Source organism: Mirounga angustirostris, unplaced genomic scaffold (assembly GCF_029215605.1).
Source record: "Mirounga angustirostris isolate CCGP_5_RB_7025 unplaced genomic scaffold, mMirAng1.0.hap1 SCAF_17, whole genome shotgun sequence".
Lineage (NCBI taxonomy): Eukaryota > Metazoa > Chordata > Mammalia > Carnivora > Phocidae > Mirounga > Mirounga angustirostris.
In genome coordinates, this window is record NW_026991725.1 from 53,706,466 (window position 1) to 53,733,157 (window position 26,692).

Sequence of the window (26,692 nt, forward strand, 5' to 3'; positions counted from 1 at the left end):
CTAGTCATGGGGAGAAATCTGTGAGCCAGGCATTTTATATCCAGCTAACTTAGAGATTCAGGTGACAGAAGGTCATTCTCATTTATTCACAGATTCAGAAAACACTGTGCCTGTGTTTTCTTGAAAAATTAGTTGAAGATGTCCTCCAACAAACTATACAATGAAGCTCATTTAAGAATTCAAGAATGGGGAAGGCATGGTACAAAAATATTGGATGAGCTCCAAAAGCCATGAGAACAGTCACAGTAAAATAATGGCTGATACAGTTACAAAATTATAAAAACGAACTTCGAAAAAAAAAATCTCCAGTGCAATAACTGATAAAAATAATAAGCAAGATAAAGCATCCCAACACTTAGGAAGAGATCATAGTAAAGAATACATAGTCTTGGCCAAGAGGGGCTATTAAAAGATGCTAAATGTGGGGCGCCTAGGTGGCTCAGTCGGTTAAGTGACCAACTCTTGATATTGGCTCAGGTCATGATCGCAGGGTAGTGGGATTGAGCCCCACATGAGGCTCCCCACTGACCCTGGAGTCTGCCTGAGATTCTCTCTCTCCCTCTCCCTCAGCCCCTCCCCCACCCCCCTACCCTGCTTGCTCGTGCATGCGCCCACACACTCGTGCACTCTCTCTCAAATAAATAAATAAAATCTTTATTTAAAAAGATGCTATACATTAAAAGTCAAGTAAAGCCATGTGCAAAGGCATTTGAAGAACTATAAACAAAAAGGAAGTGGGATGGCAATGCTCTATCAGTACAGAATAAAATCCAATGCAAAAATAATTGATTAGGACAAATAGGGTTGTGTTATATTCTAAAGGGTATAATTCAGACAGAGATATAACCATAATATTTCTTTATACAGCAAATGTTATAGTATCAATGTTAATAAAGCAAGAAATTATCAGAGATCAGAGGAAGAACTGGCAAAAATTAATGAAAAAAACTGAATGAATGAAAGCAAGAAGGGAAAAGAAAAATAAGAGTCCTCGTGAATTAGAAAAAATATGTGAAATTGATAAAAAGAATATTTTCTAAGAAAATAAGAGAGGGAAACCACCACCATGACTAATCAAGAAAAAGCAAACACAAATGTGCAAAATTAAGAACAAGAAAGTTGATACAGAGGGTTTAAAATTATTAGAAAAGCCTGTATCATTTAAGAAAGTAAATTAGAAAATCTGAATAGATAATTTCCTAGAAAATACATAAATCGTCAAAATAAATGAAGAATTCAAACACTGAAATAGAAAACAAATCGGGAAACAGAAATTTGAGGAAGATACCAGAGTGCTATTCCATAGCTGGTAGGATCACTCTACAAGAGCCAGAGAATTTCCACTGTTGAGTACTATCCCGTCTTAAAAAAAAAAACAATAATACCTATATTACAGAAGTCCCAAAAGGAAACATAATAAACATAGTCTTCATTCCTGTGACAACCCTTACATCGATTAAAACTTATGAAAGATTGCACGTAAGAAATTTAAAAATCAATTTAATTTATAAATATGAATACCAAAAAAGCCTCGATAAAATGCTATTAAAATCTGTAAAAGCAATTTGTCAAAAGAATAGTGAAAAGGTGGGGCGCCTGGGTGGCTCAGTCGTTTAGCGTCTGCCTTCAGCTCAAGTCGTGATCCCAGGGTCCTGGGATCGAGCCCCGCATCGGGCTCCCTGCTCGGCGAGAAGCCTGCTTCTCCCTCTCCCACTCCCCCTGCTTGTGTTCCCTCTCTCGCTTTGTCTCTCTATCAAATAAATAAATAAAATCTTAAAAAAAAAAAAAGAATGTGAAAAAGTAGCTTTTATTTCATTAACAAAATGGGCAACTCAATATTAAGAAAACTATTGATAGGATTTACCATAGTAATTAAAGGTAGAAAAAACCCAGGATTCTTGATAAAGACTGAAAATGTTTGGTAACACTTAATATAAATTCTTGGTCGAAATTCCTACTGAGAATCAAGAAATATGTACTTATTGAAATAAATTATTTTTAAATAAATTAATGATAAGCACTAGCATTCTCATTAAATTCAGAACAAAATAAAATGACATCTACTATCACAGCTCTTATCTGGCATGTTCTGAAAGTTTTAGATAATCAATAAGGTGATCAAAAATTTAAGAACTATAAGTATGGGAAGGGAAAAAGAGGCACATTATCTCATTTTTCTGTTTTTGCCCATGCATTGATTACCTATGTGAAATGTCAAGATAATCAGAGAAATATTGAAAATAATAAGACAGTTCTGCAAGGGAACCAAGTATAAAACTGGTTAAGAAAAGTCAGTAGTTTTCCAACATGTCCACAATAAGCAACAGTAAAATACAGTGGAATTAAAATCATTCACAAAAATCAGAAAACATGTAAATGTGTAAAAATAGAATTCATATAAAAGTGTAGGATCAGTATAAAGAAAGCAAAATACATTATTAAAGTATAAACTAAGAACTGAATGATTAGCATTCATTCATACTCTGTATGTTGTCGGGAGAGAAAATTCTCCCTCTAACCAAGGTCTTCCAGCCAAACTAAGAATTAAATTTATATGACATGGGTTAACAACAGAAGAAAAACCCCAAGTGTTATTACACATTGCCCGGAGGTCCAAGGATGAAATTTAGACCCAGAGAAACGACGACGGTAGGCAGTTTTTATACATTTTAGGACAGAGTAAGTAAATTTGTGAGAAGTGTATAGGATAAGGAAAACAGGTATTTGGGAGTTTTAATTAGTAAGGAATTCTAAAGCAGAATTTGGGCTGAGTTAGTAGATCAGCAAAAAAGTAGAAAGGTTTGTTTTTACAGCTTTCTCAGCTTTAAAGTCCCTGTCTCTGGTGGTAAGGATGTCTTTTTCCTTCTTAACAGAGGGAGGGTGCTTTTCACATGGGAGACATATTTCCTGCTTTCAGGGGGATGAAGGAGGGTCTGAGTGTCCTTCCTATATGGTCTATCTCCTAAGTAACTTCTATTTAAAATAATCAATATGCCAGGGGCACCTAGGTGGCAAAGTCCATTAAGCATCTGACTCTTGATTTCAGCTCAGGCCGTGATCTCAGGGTCCTGAGATCGAGCCCCATGTTGGGCTCCGAGCTCAGCATGGAGTCTGCTTGAGATTCTCTCTCCCTCTCCCTCTGACCCTCCTGCTTGTGCACGTGCTTTCTCTCTCAAATAAATAAATAAATCTTCAAAAGAATCGATATGACAAAGTGGCGCATTTGGGGGAAGCCTGGCCTTGTCCCCTACAACCTGCCTGGGAAGATACCGATTTTCTCCCAACTAAAATTTATAAATTTAACACAGACTCAAAGTAAATAAAGTTTTTCTGTTTGTAAAATAAAAGGGCCTCCGCGTACAGCAGCTTCCAGCAGATCCATTCTCCTGGCGGCAAACTACTGAAAAATATGAATAAAATTTTTCAAAATCTGTTTGAAAGCATCATTGTGACACCAAGGCCACCAGGATTTGAGCCAGCGGATCAGAGAAAAGGAAACCCAGTGAGGTGCGCCCACCACTAATTCCAAATTTCCCCTTAAGGGGTTTGCCAATTAATAAGCAGCAGAACAAAAGATTGAAAAGCTGTCTAAAAGCAGACGCTAAGGGTGCCTGGGTGGCTCAGTCGTTAAGCGTCTGCCTTCGGCTCAGGTCATGGTCCCAGGGTCCTGGGATCGAGCCCCACATCGGGCTTCCTGCTCAGTGGGAAGCCTGCTTCTCCCTCTCCCATTCCCCCGCTTGTGTTCCCTCTCTCGCTGTCTCTGTCAAATAAATAAATAAAATCTTTAAAAAATAATAAAAAAAATAAAAGCAGACGCTAAGGGCAAAAAGACGAAGCCGTTCTCAGCACTTTGAAGCACTACAGACAAAAGTGGAGTTCAGAGTCTCCAAAACATGAGGGTACAGATCCTGGAGAGAAAAGAAATGGGAAGAAGGATGCCTGCGCCCGGAGCTGCTATCCCCACTCCGCGCATTTGCCATCCTCCCTGAGCCTGAACCCATGGCAGAAAGTAGCTGTTAAGAGGGTGGTTTCTAATCAAAACTCCATTTGTATAAATTCCTAAGATTGAACTATTTCTCAGAAGAGCTCCAGGATGGAAAATAAATGTCATCCAAACAATCCCCTGGGAAAACCCGAGATTCTGTTAGTGAAGAAATATGTTAACTGTTCATCTTCAACATCCTGTCTTGCTTTTTAGTGCTCAGAAGGAATAAGAATCTTGTCCCTTTAAAAAAAAAATAAATAAACGAAACCATGAAAATAAAAGGTGTATTACTTTTCAAACAGAACAGACTTAATGAGAGCACTACCAATAGCTGGAACAGACAGCGGTCTCTTTTCTTCTTTAGCAACAGCTTTATTGAGATATAATTATCATAGATTAGTCACAATTGACCCACTTAAAGAGTACAATTCTTTGGTTTTTAGTATATTCACTTCTGTGAAAAGATGTGCAATGACAGTCAATTTTAGAACACTTCCATCACCTCAAAAGGAAGTATGGTACTTGTGAGCTATTACATCCCCCCTTCCCCAGCCTTAAATAGCCACTGATCTGCTTTCTGTCTCTGTAGCGTTCCCCATTCTGGACTTTCAAAGGAAATCGACTTATATAATATACAGTCTTTTTTGACTGACTTCTTTCATTCCACATAAGGTCTCCGAGGTCCGCCTGTGTTATAGCATATAGCAGAACATTATATCTTTGTGTGGACAAATAGTATTTTGGCAGGTGGATATAAGACATTTTGTTTACCCATTCATCAGTTGGTGGACATTTGGGTTGTTTCCACCTTTCGGCTGTTATGAATAATACTGCTATAAACACCCACGTAGGAATTTCTGCCTTTTGTGTGTTTACATCTCTCAGGTATATTCTGAGGACAGAAATCACTAGGTCATATGGAAACTCAGTCCTCTGAAGAACTGACAGAATGTTATCCAGACCAGTTGCCATTTACATTGCCACCATCAGTGTATGAGGGCTACAATTTCTCTGTATCTTCACCAACGTGTGTAATTATCAGACTTTTTGATTCTAGCTAACCTAGTAGGTGTGAACTAGTATCTCATTGTGGTTTTGATTTCCATTTCCTCAATAACTTACAATGCTGAGCATTTTGGAGGGGGGGAGTGTTTACTTGCCATTTATATGTATTCCTTGGACAAATGTCTATTCAAGTCCTTTGCCCATGTTTTAATTGGGTTGTCTTTTTTATTATTGAGTATAAGTGTTCTTTATAAATATATTCTGGATACAGTTTCCATATCAGATATAATGATTTGCAACATTTTCTTCTATTCAGTGGTTTGTCTTTTCACTCTCTTGATGATGTCCTTGGAAACGCAATAGCTTTTCATTTTGATGATGTCCAATTTATTGATTTTTTTCTTTTGTTGCTGGTGATTTTGGTGTCATATCTAAGAATCTTTGCCAAGCCCAAGGTCATGAAGATTCCTCCTAAGTTTTCTCCTAAGAGTTTTATAGTTTTAGCTCTTAAATTTAGGTCTTTGATCCATTTTGAGTTGATTTTTTATGTGCTGTTAAATGAAAGTCCAACTTAATTTTTTTGCATGTGGATATTTAGTTGTTCAAGCACCGTTTGTCGAAAAGACTATTCTTGTTCCCCAGTAGATGGTCTTAGCACCCTTGTCAAAATTCATTTGATCATAGATCATGGTCAAATATATGTGGGTTTATCATATATGATCATAAATATGTGGGTTTACTTCTAGACTTTCAACCTGATTCCACTGATCAATATGTCTATTGTTGGGCTAGTACCACACTATCTTGATTACCATTGCTTGTGTAGTTAAGTTTTAAAATCAAGAAGTGGGAACTCCCCCTACTGTTTTCTTTTGCAAGATTGTTTTGGTTACTTTGGATTTCCAATCATTCCATTTAAATTTTAGAAACAGCTTATATAAAGAAGTCAGCTGAGATTCTGATGTAAATTGCCCTGAAAATTTAGAATAATTTAGGAGCATTCCTATCTTAAGAATGTTAAATTATCTGATCCATGAACATGGGATATTTTTCCAATTATTTAGATCTTCTTTAATGTCTTCATTGATGTTCTATAATTCTCAAACTATAAAGTTTTGCACTTTTTTTGTTAAATTTATTCCTAAGTATTTTATCTTTTTTTTTTGGATGCTATTCTAAGTGGAATTTTCTTATTTTCATTGTTTAATTGTTCTTTTTAAAAAAAATTTATTTATTTATTTATTTGACAGAGAGAGAGAGCACAAGCAAGGGGAGTGGGAGAGGGAGAAGCAGACTCCCCGCTGAGCAGGGACACCAATGCAGGGCTCAATCCCAGAACTCTAGGATCATAACCCGAGCCGAAGGCAGATGCTTAACCAACTGAGCCACCCAGGCATCCCTGTTTGATTGTTCATTGCAAACATAGAAATACAATCAATTTTTATACATTGATAATTGTGTCCTACCCTTTTGTGAATTCATTTATTATTTCTAAGAGTTTTTATTGGATTACTTAGGATTTTCTATATATAAGATCATTTATCTGTGAATAGAGTTAGTCTTCCATTTTAATCTCAATGCCTTTCTTTTGCCTAATTTGCCTAATTGTTCTAGTTAGAACCTCCAAGTTAATGTTAAATAGAGGTTGTATGCACAGACACCCTTGTTTTTTTCCTGATTTTAGAGGGAAAGCATTCAGTATTTTACCAATATTTAGGTTTTTTATAGACATTCTTTAAGTTGTGGATATTCTCTTATTCCTAGTTAGTAGGATATGATGATTTTTATTATCATAAAAGAGCATTGGATTTTGTCAAATGCTTTTTCTGAGTCTATTGATTGGGATGTCATGGTTTTTGCCTTATTGTACTTTTCAACAATGTAATTTCCATTTGTCCCTTTTTCATAATTTCCATCTTTTTATTGATATTCTTTATCTGATGCAACATTGTTATCATACCTTCAATTAGTTCTTTAATCATGATTTCCTTTAGTTGTGTGAACATGTTTATGATGATTGCTTTAAAGCCTTTTTCTGATAAATCTGACATCTGGTCTCCCTCATAGAGTTTTTCTGCTTTTTCTAGTGTATGGGTCATACTTCCTGTTTCTTTGCATGCCTCACAATCTTTTTGTTGGAAACTAGATATTTTAGATCATATATTGTGGCATCTAGATATTTTAGATAATATATTGTTCATACTCTGGAATTTATTACTGTTATTCGATTGTTTAATTATAAGCACACCTCAGAGATATGATGGGTTCAGTTCCAGACCACCACAATAAAACAAATGTCACAATAAAGCAAGTCAAATGTTTTTTCTTTGTTTCCCTGTGCATATAAAAATTGTTTTTACGTTGTACTGTAGTCTACTAAGTGTGCAATGACATCATGTATAAAAAACCTAATGTATATACTTTAATTTAAAATACTTGGTTGCTGGAGTGCCTGGGTGGCTCAGTCATTAAGCGTCTGCCTTTGGCTCAAGTCATGATCCCAGGGTCCTGGGATCGAGCCCTGCATCGGGCTCCCTGCTTGGCGGGAAGCCTGCTTCTCCCTCTCCTACTCCCCCTGCTTGTGTTCCCTCTCTTGCTATCTCTCTGTGTCAAATAAATAAAATCTTTAAAAAATAAATAAATAAAAATAAATAAAAAAATAAAATACTTGGTTGCTAAAACATGCTATCATCTGAGCTTTCAGCAAGTCATAATCACTGGTCACAGATTACCATAACAAATATAATCATGAAAAAGTTTGAAATATTGCTAAAATCACCAAAATGTGACACAAAGACAAAAGTGAGCAAATACTGTTGGGAAAATGGCACTGATAGATTTGCTCAACGGCGCTGATAGACTTGGTCAATGCTCAATGCCACAAACCTTCAATTTGTAAAAAAAAAATCCAAGATCTGCAAAGTGCAGAAGCCCAATAAAATGAGGTATGCTTGTACTTAGTAACTGACTAGATTATTTTAGTGAGGTCTCTTTCCTTCTGACAGTGTTCAGCCTCTGATGTTGTTCCTCAGGGAGCCACAGCTTTGGAACGCTCACTGTCACCCTGGGATGACAAGGGATTCAGTAGGCTTCTCTTTTTGTCTTTCCCAGACCACATCCCACTGTTAGACCCCATTGATTTACTGCTGGTTTTTCTATTGTTTTCAACAATGTCCTGGGTCATAAATTGATCTACCAATTAATCCAGTCAAATTCTAACTCCTTGGAAGGAATAGTTTCTGAAGCCAGGGTTTGATTTTTTGTTCTGATCCCAGGAGGGTTCCTCCTACATGTATTATTCCCTTGTCGTCATCTGCAAAACAGCGAGCCTACAGTTCAACCTGTGTCTTAAATCTCCTCCCAATTGTCTTCCCCGAGAACCTCCACTATTCTCAAGAGCACTTGAGGCTTGAACTTCTTCACTCTCTGGAGCAGATGTGGTCTGTTCCTGGGAAAGAAAGTAGAAACTATCTGTTTTGTGGATGTTTCTCCACCCAGGCAAAAATCTCTGAGCCAGGGCTCAGTGAGGTGGGTGTAGCTACACAGCAAAATACGATGTGGAATTTTGAAAGAATGAAACCGAGCTCGTTGAAAATAATGAGATATATGCTGATGCAGAAAGATCTCCAATGTATATCATTAAATGAAAAGAACACCATGGTAGTAGTAGTTTAATCCCTTTGGGGTACATTTGTCAAATACTTAAATGGGTGTATATATGTGGGCATTGTCTTTTTTGGTGGAAGACATCATAAGCTATGTCTTATGGGTTATTTTTGGGGAGGTGGGAAAGAGGCTTTCCCATGTTAATTTCCCCTCTAGATGTGTTTAGGATGTTATGATCCTAGATATATATTACTTTTTTTTTTTAAATGCCAAAAGCATTTCCTAGGTGGGGAGATTTGGGCCACTTTTGCTTTTCTTCTTTATTCTTATGTATATAAATTTTTAATTGTTAGGTCAACGTTATAGAGTAAGGTTTGTGAAATGGAAGTGTACTTTTCAAAGTACAAGCTCATGAAGTGAGGCTCCTAGTTTTCCCAATTACCTATGTCTCACGTTCACCTGGTGGCCATCTTGCCACCTGACTCCATCTATCCAAGTCTCAAGCAGAGTTAACTGATCACTATTGAAAACCTAGAAAGGGGAAAGCCCTCCTGTCAGAGCTGTTCAAAGACACAAGAGCATGAGGTGCCTGAAGGCGGCTTTATTCAGACCCTTGCTCCTCAAAATGTGGTCCGTGGACCAGCAGCATCAGTATCTCTTAAGCACAAATTAGAAATGATGAACCTCAGTCCCCATGCCAGACCTACTGAACCAGATCTGCATTTTATAGGATTCCCAGGTGATTTATTAGCACGCTGTCTGAAAAGCATTTGACATCCCCTGCTATGCACTGTAATCACCTGCAGGGTCCTTTAAATCCATCAAGACAGGGTGGGTCCCAACATAGACAGAAGGAATCCACATCTGTGGGTGGCCCTTGCACGGGAGATTCTAATGTTGGGCCTGGGAATTCGAATTCCCCAGAACAATCAATATCTCCTTGCAATACACCTCAAATATCACATCTGTGATAACCACTGATTTACAGAGGGCTTTCTATCTACTGCTCACTCTCCTAAGCACTTTATACATTCCACCTCTTTCTATCTCTACAATCCCATAAACTTGGCATTGGCATGTTCGCCTTACAGATGAGAAAATGGAATCTTAGAGTTGGTCTGTGCCCAGTCTCCTGCAGCTGGTAAGGGGCAGAGGGCAGGTTCAACCCAAGGAGCCTGATCTGTATGTTCATTACAATATAGTTGTTTGCTTGTGGCTCTCATAAAATATTACCCTTTGTGATTAGGAAGTATGTGATCCTAGGGGCACCTGGGTGGCTCAGTTGGTTAAGTGTCCGACTCTTGATTTCGGCTCAGGTCATGATCTCAAGGTCATGAGATTGAGCCCGGTATTGGGCTCTGTGCTCAGTGTGGAGTCTGCTTGAGATTCTCGCTCTCTCTCTCTCCCTCTGCCCCTCTCTCCACTCGTGCTGTCTCTCGATCTCTCTCCAAAATAAATAAATTAAATCTTTAATGTAGGGCCAGAACCCTGGCCCTAGATGACACATGCCCGTGCCCTCCCCCGGGACCCCATCAGGAACTTAGTTGATGCCTACTGATGTTTTATCTGAAAGCCTGGCCTCCCATCATCATCATGGAGACTTTCCGCCATAACACACCTCCTCTTCTTTGACAGGTTAGGGGTCTGTTCCGCTCATGCCAACATTCCCCATATGTTAGGTGAACGCATGACATGCTTCCGCGGCCCCCCCATGTGGTTCATCAGAGAAGAGAGCACGAGAGAGGGTTGAGCTAAACAAACACTCAAGTCCCCTCCGGCCCCATTTACGGTTTCTGTTTCAACTGTAATTCCTGGTCCTCTCCAGTGAGCAGACATCTGCGTCCTCCCCAATGAGCAGACATTTTGCACAGGCTTATGGAAGGCATGATGTGCTCCCCGTCGCCTGTAAGAAAGCCAAAACGCAACCTAGACCACAAGTTCAACCTTGCTCTCCGCCGAAGCACTTATTCCCTCCTCTCTGAAAGGCACCTCCCCACCCACGTCGGGGTCCCCACAAAATCCCAAGAGAGATCAGTGAGTTACTCTGATGTTTATTTTAATGCATCTTAGTCCACACAGTTGGTATAAAATCAGAAAAAGCAAAGCCAAAAAAAAAAAAAAAAAGGTCTGGAGTCTTAGCATCAGAAGGGCACCGTATATACATCTACAGTTGGTGGCCAGTACGAGTCATTGCCAGACAGTCCTTGGAAGCAGAGAACAGTCTAGACCCAGCTGAGCCCTGGGAATGCACAGTCCCAGGCAGGGGGGCGTCTAGAGGCTTGTCCCGATGCTCCGACCGTAAGAAGAATGTGGGAGCGATAAAGGCTGTGTTTATTATTTCTTTATTATTGTAATAACTGCAGCCTAGCTAGGTACAAAAGCAGTTATAAACCATTTATAGTACAGAGAATTATTCAGGTCTCCATTCTACTTTATGTCGTAAAATCGTTAATTGAATTTCCAGTGAGTAGTTTAGATGATTAGTGATAATAAGGAATGGTAAATACATAGCACCATTTCATAGGTTTGTTGTCACCGATTTCTCATCTCGACGTGTGACTGAGACACCCACCGTCAAGGGCAAGTATTCCAAGGCCACAAGCCATGTTTTTGCCGAGGGCTCCAGTTTGGGGGTTTTGTCCATGTGAGTGTGAGGCTTCGTACGGAGGTGTGGGCAGTGCCCGTCTCTGTGCGAGATGCACTGGGTCACCCACAATTTAAGGGCTTTTGGCCATTCGGAGTTTCTACCCATACTTTGGTTTTCTAATGAGGTGGCGTGGAAGGGAGGTATCTTCTTTCAGATAAAAGGGAAGGGGCAAGACGGAGTTATTTCATGTCTGGGCAAAACAAAAAGAACAAAAAACAGAACAAAAATACTGAGCTCGATTACACGGTTAGGATGTAAAGTTCCTTAGCTACTTCTTTAGGATTCAACACAAGGCTGATGGTCAACATAAAAAGCAAACAATACTATGTACATATATGTAAAAAGTGTTATAAATAGGTTTATAAACCATAGATATTATATACATCTTCAGTCAACACTAACCCCCCCTTCAACTGCTTTCTGTTTGGTTTGGTTTGAGTTTGGGTTTTTTGACTAGCTCTTTTTTTTGTCTTTTCTTCTTTTTTTCTTCTGGTTTCTGGTTTCCTTCCTCCCTTCCCCTATGTATGCTCAGTGCCTCAGACCAGCTGTCTGGGCGCCTCATTCGCGTTTCCGCAAGATCACGTATATGACGCCGCTGAGCAGGGCCAGGGGGAAGGCCACCCAGGCCAGGATGTAGGCGAAGCCATAGGAGTACTCAGAGTTGAAATGCCATTCCGGGTGCTTCACCGTGTAGATGGATGCTGCGCTCATCACGCACAGACCTAGGGAAAGAGAGGGACAAGTAGGGGGAGGGGGAGGTGACAGCGAGGGGTCCCCTGTCCACCACCCCCAGTGCGGATCCCGTAGGACCCTGGGTACCTGCTCTTGAGTCACACACACTCACACACACACACCCCAGGTCACCCAGTCTTTGGCAGACAACACTGTGCAAGAAGAGTATTATCTGATTCTGGAAGGAATCCGCTGCCAGATTGAGAGGAAGGGTCTCAAAGATCTAGAAACACGGGAAGCGATCTGCTCTCTGGTTCTGATCTATGTGACCCAGACCAGCATTTCCACAGTCCCCTGTCATCTTTTCTGCCCCATCTCTGTTCCTTTAACTGTCACCAATTCCTAGTCGACAGCAAGAATTTGGGCTGCAAGATAAACCTGGCTAGCTCCTTCCAAGGAGGGTTGGGTGTGGGAGCCCCTGGAAATCCGTGAACGGCTCTACAAATGGGCGGTGGCGTCATCTGAACCAGGAAATTGAAATGACACTTTGCCATTACCTGAGTCGTGCAAGGACCAGAGCACTGGGCTCCAGGAAGAACCCGGTGCCCCTTAGCAGGACTGCCATGTAACAGGTCAAGTGTGGGCATCGCTTAGGCATACAAAGGAATGGAGAGAGAGGAAAAAGAAGAGGAGGAGGAAGGACAGGATATGAGTGGGAAGCAGAGGGAGGAGGAAACTATCATTGCACTTGGTCCCTTCCAACAGTTCTTGGTGCTCCCAAGGCTGGGGCTGAAGCCCAAAGAGGAGAGAAAGGCTACTGGATACACAGATAAATCCCCTGCCCACCTCTGCAGCCCTTTGGTGTGGGGAAGACAAGAAAAACCTCCACGTAGGGGCTCTTGAAGCAGGCAAGTTAAAGACTGATGGCCAATGCCCACAATGGCAGTTGGCATCCCCCTACAGGGAGAGGTCCAGTGATGTCAACCCCCCCGCCCAGAGCTGCACAAAGCCTGCTCTGTTCCCTCTGTTCCCTCCTGAAAACAGGGTCTGTGAGAGGCTCTGAGTGACTCTATTATAAATCCAGCATGCTCTGCGGGATTCCTATGGTTCCAAAGCTCCCAATGCCCCAGACCACCTACACCTAACCTCACTGCTATTTGGGCTGCCATTCTGCGGGACACTGCAACTTTGTTTGAACAAAGTACATTAAGTGGGAATACGTTACATTCACCACCCTGGTAAGACTGTCCTTCTCCAAGTCAAGAGAAGAAAACTCCCACGCGGTTGGCCCCCGCTGAGAACACGCTTTATTTGCCCTGAGGCCGTGATCCCCAATTCTCTTCCCCCCTCCCCACGCCCCCATGGCTCATCTCGGCGAAGTGCAAATTCGTGTCTTTAAGAAAGACTGAGGTTGGGGCGCCTGGGTGGCTCAGTCGTTGGGCGTCTGCCTTTGGCTCGGGTCGTGATCCCAGGGTCCTGGGATCGAGCCCCGCATCAGGCTCCTTGCTCAGCGGGAAGCCTGCTTCTTTTTTTTTTTTTTATTTTGAGAGAGAGAATGAGAGACAGAGAGCATGAGAGGGAGGAGGGTCAGAGGGAGAAGCAGACTCCCTGCCGAGCAGGGAGCCCGATGCGGGACTCGATCCCGGGACTTCAGGATCATGACCTGAGCCAAAGGCAGTCGCTTAACCAACTGAGCCACCCAGGCGCCCGGGGAAGCCTGCTTCTCCCTCTCCCACTCCCCCTGCTTGTGTTCCCGCTCTCGCTGTCTCTGTCTCTGTCAAATAAATAAATAAAATCTTAAAAAAAAAGAAAAAAGAAAGACTGAGGTTGTCTCTGGGGCGATACTGACCTACCTAATGAGGGCAGGGCTACGAGAAGAGAAATGTGACCGAGGGAACAGCGTGCAAAAAAAGGCCAGGCCGAGGCTTGGCACGCTGGGAAGGCTTCCAAATGGGCCATGCGTCTACCTGGCCACCGCATGAAAAAAGGCCACGGGGAGCTGTGTAGACCAGCCGTGCCCCGATTTCACTGGCAAAGGGCGAACATTCTGTGACCAAGAGGGACAGAGGAGGCAGGATTCACAAGTATAGTGACTACGTAGATGGTCTAGTTTATAGGAAACTTGCCTGAGGAGCATCTCAGAAGCCAATGAACCGGAGCTTTGCCGCGATCAGCAATGAGCGGAGATACTTTACAAAGCCCGAGAGTGGATACGCGCTTTGTAATTACTGTCGTCGGGAGACTGATGTTTTAGGGAGTATGTTATTACAAGGCTGCCTGGCTGTAGAGCATTATAGGTACCCTGGGATACAGGGTAGTCGATGCCACATGGTAGTCCCGAAACAGGTCCCCGTAAGTGGGTGGGAACTTGCTTCCTCGCCCACCAGTAGGTGGGGGCGCAGGGATGAAGGCCCCCCATGGGGAAGGTGAGTGAGGTTGCTGCCACACTTGTACCTTCCTTCCCCACGGACGAGCAGTCTGTGCTCTGGGAGTGACGGGGACGCCCTGGTGGGAGCCTGAGTCTGGGAGGGTAGTCAGCAGTCAGCGGCAGCCCCGGACCCCGTCCAGACAACATTCGAGAGTTTCTCCCTGTCAGGACAGCTGGATCTGCAACCAGCCCCTTAAAGCCCCCTCGAAGAGGAGGGCTCAAGCTCCCTTCACAGCAACAACAACCACAGGTGAGCGATCAGAGCCCAGAACCTTTAGAAGGGAGCAACCAAGGGGCCAAAGGCGAAGCAAGACATGGAGGGAAGTCTCGAAACTTCCTTATCTCCGTTCTGCTTGGCTCCAAACACATGTAATGAGCGCCTAATGTGTGCAGGCACTGTTCGGGCTACTGAGGGCACCAAGATGGATAAGACATGGCCCCTAGCTTCAGGGGGGAGTGTCATTCAGGAGCGGACATGTCCATAGAAGCTTCTGATACGGTCTGACATGATTGCAAGAGAGGGAGATGCTCTGACAGGATGGACGGGCATGGAGTCCAAACTGGGGGGCCCAGGGAAGCCTGACGGGGCAGACGGCGCTTGACCCGAGTCTACAGGGTGTGGACAAGGTAGCCAGGAGAAGCGGGTCCTGACAAGGATCTCTCTTGACGGGGAGGGGCAGTGCGTGGGGAGGCTGGGAGCCCTAAAAGGCACGCTGAGGAAGTTGTGGTGGGAAGCACACCTTCAGCAGAGGGGAAACATGATCCGGGGTGTGTTTTAGAAAGATCTCTCTGGGGCGCCTGGGTGGCTCAGTTGGTTAAGCGACTGCCTTCAGCTCAGGTCATGATCCTGGAGTCCCGGGATCAAGTCCTGCATCGGGCTCCCTGCTCGGCGGGGAGTCTGCTTCTCCCTCTGATTCTCCATCTCATGCTTCTCTCTCTGTCTCATTCTCTCTCTCAAATAAATAAATAAAATCTTAAAAAAAAAAAAGATCTCTCTGGCAGCAGCGTGGGAAATGGATTTCGGGGGTGGCGACAAGGCAGGGGACGGGAAGGCGCCCGAGTTGGCTTTTGCATGAGGGTAGTGGTGTTCATGAGGGCAGGAGGAGAAGAGAAGTGGACACAACATCCACACAGGGGTGGACTGGGTCTGGGGTGAGGGAGAGAGGGGACACCGCCCACCCCCCCGCCCCAGCATGGCCCCCTGGTGGGCTAACATAGCTCACTGGGAAAACAGGGATGTCTGGAGAGCCGGGAGGAGCGAGCAGTCAACAGAATTGAAAGGAGTGGAGGGACTCCGCCAGTGACATCAGGGAGTTATATCAGTGACCTCCACAGAAGCCGCTCATTCGAGAACCTGAAGCGGAAGCCAGAGGGAAGTTGGCCAGAAAGTCAACGGTGGGTACAAGGTGCCTCATGGCGTTGGTTGGAGGAGTGAGCGACTCTGACTCATTCCCCACCTGGTCCTGAGCGTCATGAGGTGGGGCGGAAAGAGGCTGGAAGTTCCCTTCCTCTGAAAGCATTGGGCTCTCTGTCTGACCTACGCAGAACCTTCTCTGTGCTGCTGGTCCAGTTTCCGATTTCAGCATCCAAGTGACCCTCACTGCCTCGAAAGCCACTCACTGCACTCCTGGATTCCGACCTGGGCTCAGCCAGTGCAACATCTGGAATGGTTCGCTGCAAGGGGGGGTCTCTAAATGTGACATCTGGCTGCCAATGGCCTTTGAGCCACCCGGAAGAGGGAGGGCACTGTGCTTTTTTATTCATCCCCCAAAGTCTTTCGTTCTAAAGCCCTACGTCTGTATCAGTCTGTTTCACAGAAGAAACAGAACAAACAAAAACACTCAGGAGTCTCCTTTTACCGTCTTCTCTGTTCTCGGTAATCACAATAAATAGTAACTACACATGTGACCCGCGTTTGATTCTGCCAAGGGAATACAATTACCCAGTCATCCAACAAGTGGGTTATTCAGGGACTTCTACGTGGCGTGCCCGGAGCTCAGTGCTGGGTGTTAAGTAGTGAAATATAAATCCAAACACGGGGCTCTGTCTTTCAGGTCGGTATCTCTATGAATTTCTCGATGCTCTCTCATCAAGTGCAACCCAGCCCAGCCGACATAGGATCACGGTAACCACTGTCTGAGAACAGAGCAGTACCGGTTCCGAAAATAAAAAAGACTCCAAAATCCAGGGAGAGAATCAGAATGGCTCTTCTCTAAGAAGGGCGTTTAGAAGAATCTGTGGCTCACGAGTGGGATGAGTCTGTGGCAGAGAAATTCCTAGAAGACCTTACGGTGGGATTAGGGATAGTGTGATGGTTACACCAACAGTTCCCAACCCTGGATGAACATCAGAGTCACCCAGGGAGCAGCCCCACCCAAGAGCTTTCCAGGGATGAAGACTGAGCGCTGGCATTTCTTTTAAAGCACCCTCTTTTTAAAAAGGTGATTAAAAAAAGATTTAATTATTTATTTGAGGGGGAGGGGCAGAAGGAGCAGGAGAGAGAATCCCAAGCAGAATCCCCGCTGAGCACAGAGCCTGACACGGGGGCTCGATCCCACGCCCCTGAGATCAGGACCTGAGCCGAAACCAAGAGTCAGACGCTCAACCGACTGAGCGACCCAGGCGCCCCTAAAGAGGTGATTCTGATGTACAGCTAAGATTGAAAAGCAATGAACTGGATGGAGCCTCTTGACACATCTCCAGGAAGCAGCCAACCTAAGAAGTATGTAATCAAGGGAAGACAGCTCTTCAATGTGAGACCTGTGGCTTATTATGAAAAGCAGAAGGGGATGAGGCAGCAAAGCAGGCGGACTGATAAGCACCCGCAGAGGTGTAATCTAGATCAAGCAGAGACGGCTTCTAAAGCTACAGTCAGCCCCAAGAGCCCCCCACACCTTGTACCTGCCTTTCCCACACGCTCATGTGTGTGGTCTATGAAGACCGCAGCTGGGCCCTCCAAAGGGGAGCGAGGCAAAGACAGTGCAGCCCAAAACAGCCACCTGGGAGACTCTGAAGATTTTCCAGGGGCTTCCACTTAAAATGCTTCAGTGTGGGGCACCTGGGTGGCTAAGTCGGTTAAGCGTCTGCCTTCGCCTCAGGTCATGATCCTGGGGTCCTGGGATCGAGCCCCACATTGGGCTCCCTGCTCGGCAGGGAGCCTGCTTCTCCTTCTCCTCCCTGCTTGTGCTGTCTCTCTCTGTCTCTCTCTCAAATAAATAAATAAAATCTTTTAAAAAGATAATAAAAATTAAAAAAATAAAATGCTTTGGTTCTTTGAAGAAGCAAGGGAATCTCTAAGGGAAGCCCCTTCCTCTTTTAGTCCTCAACTTGAGTGGCAAAACCCTACAGAGCAAGTTCAAATGCAACATTCTGGAGAGCCTGTGGTTACCAGAGGACTCACTTTCAGCTCATGTGAACTGGAGTTCAAGTTAGGAACAGAACATTCTTTGGGCTTATAGATCACGACCACTCCTGTAGCTCGACATGGCTAATTCAAGACAACTTCTTATTGAAATAGGGGCCGCCAGGCTGACAAACTGATAAACTGAAAACTGGATCCCATGAGAGATAAGAAGCTACATGCAAAGAGGAAGGATGAAGAACAAATCATGTGCTTTTAGATTTAGCAGGGTTTTTTTATAGCAGAATTCTAACGGGCTTGCATTGAGTTCAGAGGAGATTCAAAACAGGACGGGTTAGCAAATACATGTTGGAAAAGCAGAGTTTCTGCCTTGGATTTTGGATTCTGTGGCAATTTTGGTGGATTCTGCATCTCTAACGATCAGGAGGTTCTTAACTAAATATTGAGTCCATGCAGAATGCATTCTGTTGTTCTTGCGTGAGCTGGGCAATCTTGGGTACTCATGACACTCTCCTGGTCTCAGTTTATTTATCAGTAAAGTAACACGCTGGGGCAGGTCAAATATAAACCTTTGATGAAAGTTCTGGTTCCTAAGTCTGGATTGTTTTATCTCAAGGACACATCCATTGATGGAACAGGTATGATCATCATTTGACTTGATAATCAAACTGTAAATGGTGAGCCGAAAAAGAAATCCCAGAATACATTCTAGTTTTACGTATGACTTCCAGAAGCGTAGTGACTAATGATAACTCTGCTTCTAACATACCTAGGGATGATACCTTACTCCATAATTCGTGATTTAACAAAACTGGCAACACTTCAGTATACCAAACCTGGCTTGGTATAAAAAAACTATGCAAGTAGCAAAGCACTATTTGGTTTTGAAATCCTCAAATGGTACATAATGAAATGAAATGCTGTGTTTGAGGATTTAATGAGAAGTAGGTGTCCAGTCTAATTCCTTCTTCCGGGAAAGGGTAACTCTCTGGCTTCTAGAAAAGGTCGTCAACATTCAACCTCAGGCTGTGCCTTATAATACAGCCACGTGTAAGCCATGATATCCCCACATCCATCCATCCATCCATCCATCAAGGACATGTGGGCTCTTCTCAACCCTCCAATGATGCTCCTGAGCACAGGGTGGTGATTCAGCACCATGGACATTCCAACAACCAACCAAGAGATAGCATAGTCCTTTGCCTACTCAGCCAGATACTAAAACATCTCACAGTACCTATGGCATATATGGAGTTTGTGACTTATTAACATGGACTCTAGGAGCCACCACCCCATCTGCCTCTTACTTCTCTCTAGTGTTTGCTGACTTAGTCAACTGGAAGTCAACAGACAGAAGAAGGATAAGTGTCAGTGAAGGAAGACATTGCTCAGAATCTAGAGACAAAGTTGGAAGATGTCACCCTCTATAATAGAAGCTTCTCGGACTCTGCATATTGTACATATGGATAACCCCGCTGGAGGAGTTGAAGGAGACCTCTCATGTGTTGTCATGGCCCCATGTTTGGAAATGATGGCATATTACACAGGGGTGCCAAAATGAAGACACCTGAGGATGATAATGGTAAATCAAAGCCCACCGGAACCCTGGAGGGGGAGTAAAGGAGAGTAAGAATTCACCATGGCTTCATCCTGTTTAGAGGGAGGAGACACAAGGTCAGCAGCACATCAGGGACCCTTTCCATGCCAAAGCAGGGATAGCTCCTCGGGGCATAACATAATGTATGGCGATATGCCCTCAAGACTGGCCTTGGTCCTACTGATACTCTTGGCATTCACCTCTGATTATGTGTCCAGATTGTAGCTTTGTTCCTTGTGACAGGTCTGGCTGGGTTAGGGACCTTCCTTCCAGAGCCCCTAAGTCTTATTTCCTATGGATCGCATTCCATGGCGTAGTGGAGAGTTCCCAAATTCTAAGGTGTAGGTACACACACACACACACACACTTTCCAAAACCATCCAAGGTACAGACTCACAAACATCAGTCCTTCCAGGACTATGTCCCTCTACTGACTGATCATTCCCCAGCCTTGGACAGGCACAGTCTCCACAGGAACTGGATATCATCTCCAACTTACCGGCAAGGATTTGGAAGACTCCAGTGATGTAAAACCGGCCCCCTTTGGTGAGGGTGAAGAGCTGGCAGAAGAACAGGAACAGGGACAGAACACTGAAGATGATGGACAGGATCATGGTGGCCTGGACAGACTGCAGCCATTCTGGAGGGGAGAGACACCAGGTTAGGAAAAGCCCGCCAGGGCTGGGGGAGGGCCTGTGCCATGAGGAACATGGCGCCCGGCGCACCGTGACCCCTAAAACCCACAGTCTTCCAGGTAGCAGAAGCCCTCTTTTATAAGCAGAACTCATTTGTATAATTCACTTAAATTAGTCCTTTCCTTAAAAGGACTTAATTGTGGTCCTTTTAAGAAAGGGCTGTAAAATATATGTTAAGAAAAAAAAAAAAGAAGAAGAAGAAGAAGGTAGCGGGAGGGGAAGAATGAAGCGGGGGGAAATCGGAGGGGGAGACGAACCATGAGAGACAATGGACTCTGAAAAACAAACAGGGTTCTAGAGGGGAGGGGGGTGGGAGGATGGGTTAGCCTGGTGGTGGGTATTGAGGAGGGCACATTCTGCATGGAGCACTGGGTGTTGTGCACAAACAATGAATCATGGAACACTTCATCTAAAACTAATGATGTAATGTATGGGGATTAACATAAGAATTAAAAAAAAAAAAAAAAAAAGAAAGGGCTGTAAAAACACCACGCCTAAGAGTTAAACTCAAGTTAAAATATATTGAACTCCTTCCCAGGCTTTTTGCCAAATGTGTTACTCCCACATAAGTACACGTGTTAAAGAGGGTCTGAGCCCTGCCCACTGCCTTCTCTCTTCTTGCCCTCAAAGGGCTTTCAAGGGCTTGCTTATTGGAACCCCTGTATTCCAAGAATAATTTAAAACCACTGTTCAAAATATCAGCATCCCCCAAGGAGAGATAGGGATCGTGAGGATGGCTGGGAAGAACAAACAGTACTGATGCCAAAACCAATTTTGTAGTAAATTGGAAGAAAATGCTGATGGAGAAGAGCGAGCTATGAAAATCCATTTGCTCGGCCAAGCTGTATCTTGGTCAGTCTCAACCCCAGTCATGAGCCTCAGCACAGAGCGCTCTGTGCTCAGTCAAATCGCCTGGTGGGATGCTGGGATTCTACTTCCGCAGCTTCGCTGAACCCCCAGCTTGGATCAAATCCCCAAGCTGCCAACTGAAATGCGGACAGAAAAGGGAATTCTGTAGTTCACCGTCTACTGCAAAAGAATGTCGTCTCAGGAGGGAAGGGAGAAGAGGACACAGCGTGGGCTCAGCACTACAGAGGGAACCTACGGTGTTCCCCCTAGGAGAGCTGCATTTGGCTTTGCCCACCTGTCACCCGCATCCAAAGAATGCCAAAGAATCATTGGGGTGGGTGCTGCTCTAAACAAGGCAAAGCAACTGGAGAAGCCACAGGGCTTTATCCTCTCAGCCCAGTAACTGGGTAGTGTGCAAAAGCTTCGAGAAACGCATCGATGCTTAACACGGTCCTCCAAGCTATGAAATCTGCATAACTCATAATCAATCACTGAATACGATGAACGTCATTTGAGTCACAAGGAGATCACGGCAGAATTTTAAGGGCGCTGGCAGGGTTAACTGAAGAAATGTCGGAGATCCGCTAATCCAGCTCCTTTGTACTGAAAGAGACTTTCGGAGATGTTCTGATGAGCCCAACAGGCACGGCCAACTCTGGGAGGCCCTTGATTCCAGCCTAGTATTCTTTCCACTGTGACAGAACATTTGCTCCTTTTATGTTTTCAATGTCTTTGTCAATTAAGGTAAGAAAATGATGTCCCGGGTATCGAGCCATCCTGACTTCATTTTTTATATACCTCCTAATTAAATCTGTTTGTCTTTCTCCAGCCCTAGTAATTCCTCTAGGGGAGCAGTCTGCAATAAAGTTAATGTTTCCGTAATGTTATTTTTTCAAAAGTAAACCAATTATCCGGCGCTTTGGTAGGTGAGGCTGGGAACATAAAGATACATGAGACCCAGATCCAGAACGAAAACAGTGATTGAGTTTTTTGGCTGGGAAACGTTCTTCCGGGTACACCCTCCCGGGCAGAGTGGCTGGGGCAGATGACAATCTGGATTTCCTCCTCCAACTCTGAAACCTTTACCTTACTCTTTACCTCCCCTACCACTAACAACAGACCTCACATTTAGAGAAAACTCAAAATCTTTGATGCTAAATCTACAGGAATAAGAAAAATCCCTTAAGACTCAGAAACGCAACTAAAGCCTTCTCGAAACTTCCTTTACCAATAATTTGAACTTGAGTCCCAACCCCATTACAATGGAGTTATTTTGCCATAAGGTGTCAAATCAGATGAGAATTAGGGGGTCAAGGAAGTTTTTATTCAATGGACATTTATTTGCTGAATACTTAACTGTTCTGAGGCTGGCTCTCTGGTAAGCTCTGGGAATACAACGTTGAAGAAGGTTTTCAACCATAAGTACAATAAATAAAATACATACATGAAGATAGTAAATCCAACTACATCATCGATCACAATATATGTAAATGGGTTCAAGTCACTTGTGAGAAGATGAAGAATTTCACCTTGAATTACATAATTCCCACTGATAGTCTGATACAAGAGATGCACCTAAAATAAACAACAGTCGAAAATTGAAAGAATTTAAGAAGAGGTGGCAGGCAAATATTAACAAAAAAGAAAGTAAGTATAGTAATAATAGCATCAGACAACACAGAATTTAAATTGAAAAAGATGAAAGGAGCCAAAGAGGGATTTTCATAGTGAGGAAAGACCCAGTTGACCATGAAGAAATGGTAGTCGTAAACCTTTATGCCTATAAAATAACATGGCCCAGAAAAAGTATAAAGTAAAAGATAATTGGGAGAAGAAACTGACAAAGTCACAATCATAGTGAAAGGTCTTAGCATACCTCTCTCAGAATAAACAAATCAAGTAACTAAAAAAAAATACAGTAGCAGAGAGATTATTGATAACAGGATTAACCACTTCAATTTAGTAGATATACAGAAAATTTGTGTCCATATAACAAAGACCATGAATTATTTTCAAACGTACAAGGAACAGTCTTACACACTATGTATTAGGGGACAAGTAAATCTCAATAAATTTCAAAGGAAGCAAAATGATACAGGCATAAATCGAGGCGAACAGAAAGTAGGAATGAAAAACAAACTGGCCAAAATAAGATCGGAAATTTAAAAATAGTATTTGGACAAAGAAATCAAGATGAGAACTAAAACTTTCTTCAGCAGAGGTTGTGATTCAGAAAGTAGTCAACGTCAAATCTATGGGCGGTGGTCCAAGCCGTACTCTCAGTGGAAAATGTATGCCCTTAGAGCATTTACTAAAAAATACAAGTATTGGCAAAGAACGAACTAAACTTTCCACTTAAGAAGTTAGAAAAGGAATAATTAAATGAATCCAAAATGAATGGACTCATTACTGATGAGAGCAATTGTTAATAAAATTTAAAAAGGACGAAAATACAATTAATTAAAGAATCATGTTCTTTGGTGGGGGGGCTCAATAAGGCAGATAAATTTTATTAAAGCACATAAAAGTGCTAAAGACATAAAAACATACTATGTTTCCAGATAGAAATACCCAAAGTCTTAAAGATGCCGCTTTCCCCCAAAGTAATGTACAAATTCGATGATATCCTAAATAATACCCCAACCGGAACTTGACAAATGCTTTAAAAACTTATCTGAGGGCCACTGGATGGCTCAGTCGCTTAAGCATTTGCCTTCGGCTCAGGTCATGACCCCGGGGTCCTGGGATCGAGCCCTGCATCGGGGCTCCCTGCTCAGCAGGGAGTCTGCTTCTCCCTCTCCCTCTGCTCCTCCCCCTGCTCGTGCTCTCTCTCTCTCTCAAATAAATAAATAAAATCTTTAAAGAAGTAAAATAAAAAAAATAAAAACTTATCTGAAAGACAATAAGCAATAATAGCCAGAAAAATTTTTGAACCAAACACAAGAAGACAAAAATACACAAACGAAAACAATGAGTCAGAACATCACCTACCAGATATCCAAATATAGATATGCAAAGCATGTATTTATATTATAAAGTTCTAGCAGTTCAAACAGTGTGGTATTAGCCATGAACGAAAAATAAAACAATGGCACAGAGCTAAGACTTTGGGAGTATATCTGTGAATTCAGTATATAACAAAACATATAAATCAGTAGAGAAAAAATACAACAGATACCAAGTGCGGGTGGCTATCCATTTGTCGAAAAAATAAAAGATCTCTAGGCTCACATCATCCACAAAGTTCAATTCCAGATGCATCAAAAAGCTCAGTGTAGAATTATAAAGTCATACAGACACATGATTCACAAACGAGAAATAGGAATAGCCAATAAACATCTTTAATGGTGCTCAATCTCATTAGTATCCAGGAAAATGCAAGTGAAATCCAGAAGGAATGTGATGTCAATGTTTATCTATCAAATTTGCAAAAATCAAAAAGGTTGATAATGTCAACAGAGTACATGTATGAGAGATCCCTCTGAACACCGTTCAGAGGGATGATTAATATAATCATCCTTCTGTGACTGGCAATTTGGCAGAATATCTTTAAATTGTTAAATGCCAATAACTTGACTCCACAATTTAATCACTACATGGTGGATAAATACTTAAACATATCCTCAAAGAGAAATGAATAAGGATTGCTCACTATACCATCACTCCCATGAGTGGAAATAAATTAGGGTAAATCCCTACAACTGAATATTTTTGCGACAGTTAAAAAGTCACGAGTTAGAAAATGAACAACCTCTGAAAGATCTCCAAGACAACGAAAAGACTAAGGTGTCCACACAACATGATGTCATTATGTAAATACACACCAAAAAAAACTTTATAAATACGTGCAAATGTGCAAATACACGCATGAATATGCGTGTGCGTGTTCACTGGAAAAAGAGCCAAAGACGTGCCAACTGATATCCACGGTTGCCCCTCAGGAGCTGTAGCTAGATGGAGGAGAGTTTGGTCTTTGGTCAATATCTGCATCATCAGATTTATTTTTAATACGGAGAATACGTTCCTATAACATCTGAATAATTAAAACTAACTTAAAAGATCACAAGGCAAAGCAGACAGGGCAGCCCACAAGAAGGATTCCAAAGCTCAAAGAACAGTTGGAATCTGGATGGGACTGGTGTTCCACTCGCTGATAGTCAAGGGACTTCTCCTGCCCTCAAACGCTATCAGATCAGAAGCTACATATGGGAAGGGCGGGGAGATAAAGAACAGAGCCTGGAGGGAGCAGACTCCATCCCAGCTTCGACAGGCTGGCTGAATTATTCATGCCCCAGGAGCTTGGGGCATGACAGGTGTTTGATCCCATATGAGGACTCGAGCCAAGCCTAAGTGCTGGGCAGCCAGGCACTCTACTCACCACAGCCCAGGGGATGGTTCTGCCACCTACTTCTGCTCACCACCGGCTTCACTTGCCACTTAGGCATGTGTTCAGCCTTGAATTTCTCTTCTCTGACAGTGACATACGAACTATCTCGTAGGGCTATCGCAATGATCAAACAAGCTGATAGGAAAGCTCTGTCGGAGGATGATACGAATCACCCCATTTAAAAAGCTGATGTTGAGGACCGGGGCAAATAAGCGTTTATGGACTATTGCAGGGTACGGTTTCTCCGGGGTAGATTTGGCTGGGTCACTCGGGTAATGATACGTGGGGACCACAGCATTCGCGCAAGCCACATGATTAGGGCACCAACCAGAGCTCCGAAAGCATTTGCAAGTATTTGCAAATTATCTGGAAAGAGGCAGATTGTGACCATGTTCGGCTTTGCAGGTCAAGGTAGGGTCTCCGTGGCCTTTCCTTGGTCTTGGCATCTTAGCACAAAATCGGTCTTAGTCAGTATGTAAATGAACGGGTGGGGCCCACTCATCCAATAACGCCTGACTTACAAAATCAGTAGAGAGACATCTGATGTAAGGGACGGAGCTCTCAATGACAAACCTGTTTTATACGGAGCAAACCTAACACGACACCAATATTCCAAGGGGCAAATCTGAGCTCCTATCCAAGCCCCAGGGCAGGGAGACACTTTCTCTCCACTTGCAAGTTTGTGATCATTCGCTGAGCCAGTAATGAGCACCCACGGTCATCCTCCAGGCCCCACTCAGTGGCTGGCCCCAGGTGGATGCCTGGGTAAATATTTGTGGAATTCCCCGTGGCAACGTTTTAATCTCCAACCTTGGTGCAGAGCATAGGAATTAAACGCCCTAAAACTCTCTGCAGGCTCGGTTCTAATCAGAGTGCCAGGTCCAGGGGCTGCTGACACTTTTCTGACATGGGCTGCAGCTGCAGGCAGACCCCGCTCCCCCAGCAGATAAGGGCAAGCTTGAGTTACTCAATGATCAAAGCTCGCCTCAAGGTCAGATTCCTGCTGCCGTGGCAGCTAAGCAGTGAAGGAAGGACATCTGCCCCCGCAGTTGTATTCTTAGCCCAGGCCTGCAGTCCAGTGAGCTACGGGCTCAGAGAGGATGAAGCTACTTCGAAATGTGCCAGATCATCCGAGGCCTTCCGCATCCTTCATTACCAGCGCAGAGCCACCTGCCCCTCCCATCCCCGGCCCCGCGGGGACTCCGAGTGACTCCTAAAAGCCTTCTGACTCAATCAAGAGAACGGGTTTTCTTGGAAAGGAGAGGAAGGACAGGTGCGGGAAAGTCGGCACACAACGGGAAGGCCAGGAGAAGATAAAGCCTCGAAGAAAGAGACCATTGGAGGGGACGACCGAAAAAACAAAAATCATAATTTAAAAAAATTAAAATTAAAAAAGCACGGGACCAACAGGGCCTGGCTCCCCACCCTCAAACTGCCCCACCCACCTGCCATCACACACT

The 26,692-nt window shown here is 43.5% G+C and overlaps 1 protein-coding gene across 3 annotated transcripts in view; it reads right to left on the reverse strand.

The window, feature by feature from the left end:
• Positions 1-10,631: 10,631 nt before the first annotated feature.
• PMP22 (peripheral myelin protein 22) overlaps positions 10,632-26,692 on the reverse strand; it is a 30,825-nt gene continuing 14,764 nt past the window's right edge. For all 3 annotated transcript variants that reach the window (XM_045889820.3, XM_045889821.3, XM_045889819.3), the window contains exons 4-5: positions 19,801-19,941; positions 10,632-11,965 (exon numbers count right to left, since the gene is read on the reverse strand). In XM_045889820.3, the coding sequence (XP_045745776.1) occupies positions 11,802-11,965; positions 19,801-19,941 (305 nt within the window). In that variant the 3' untranslated portion in view covers positions 10,632-11,801. The remainder of the gene's footprint in view (positions 11,966-19,800; positions 19,942-26,692) is intronic.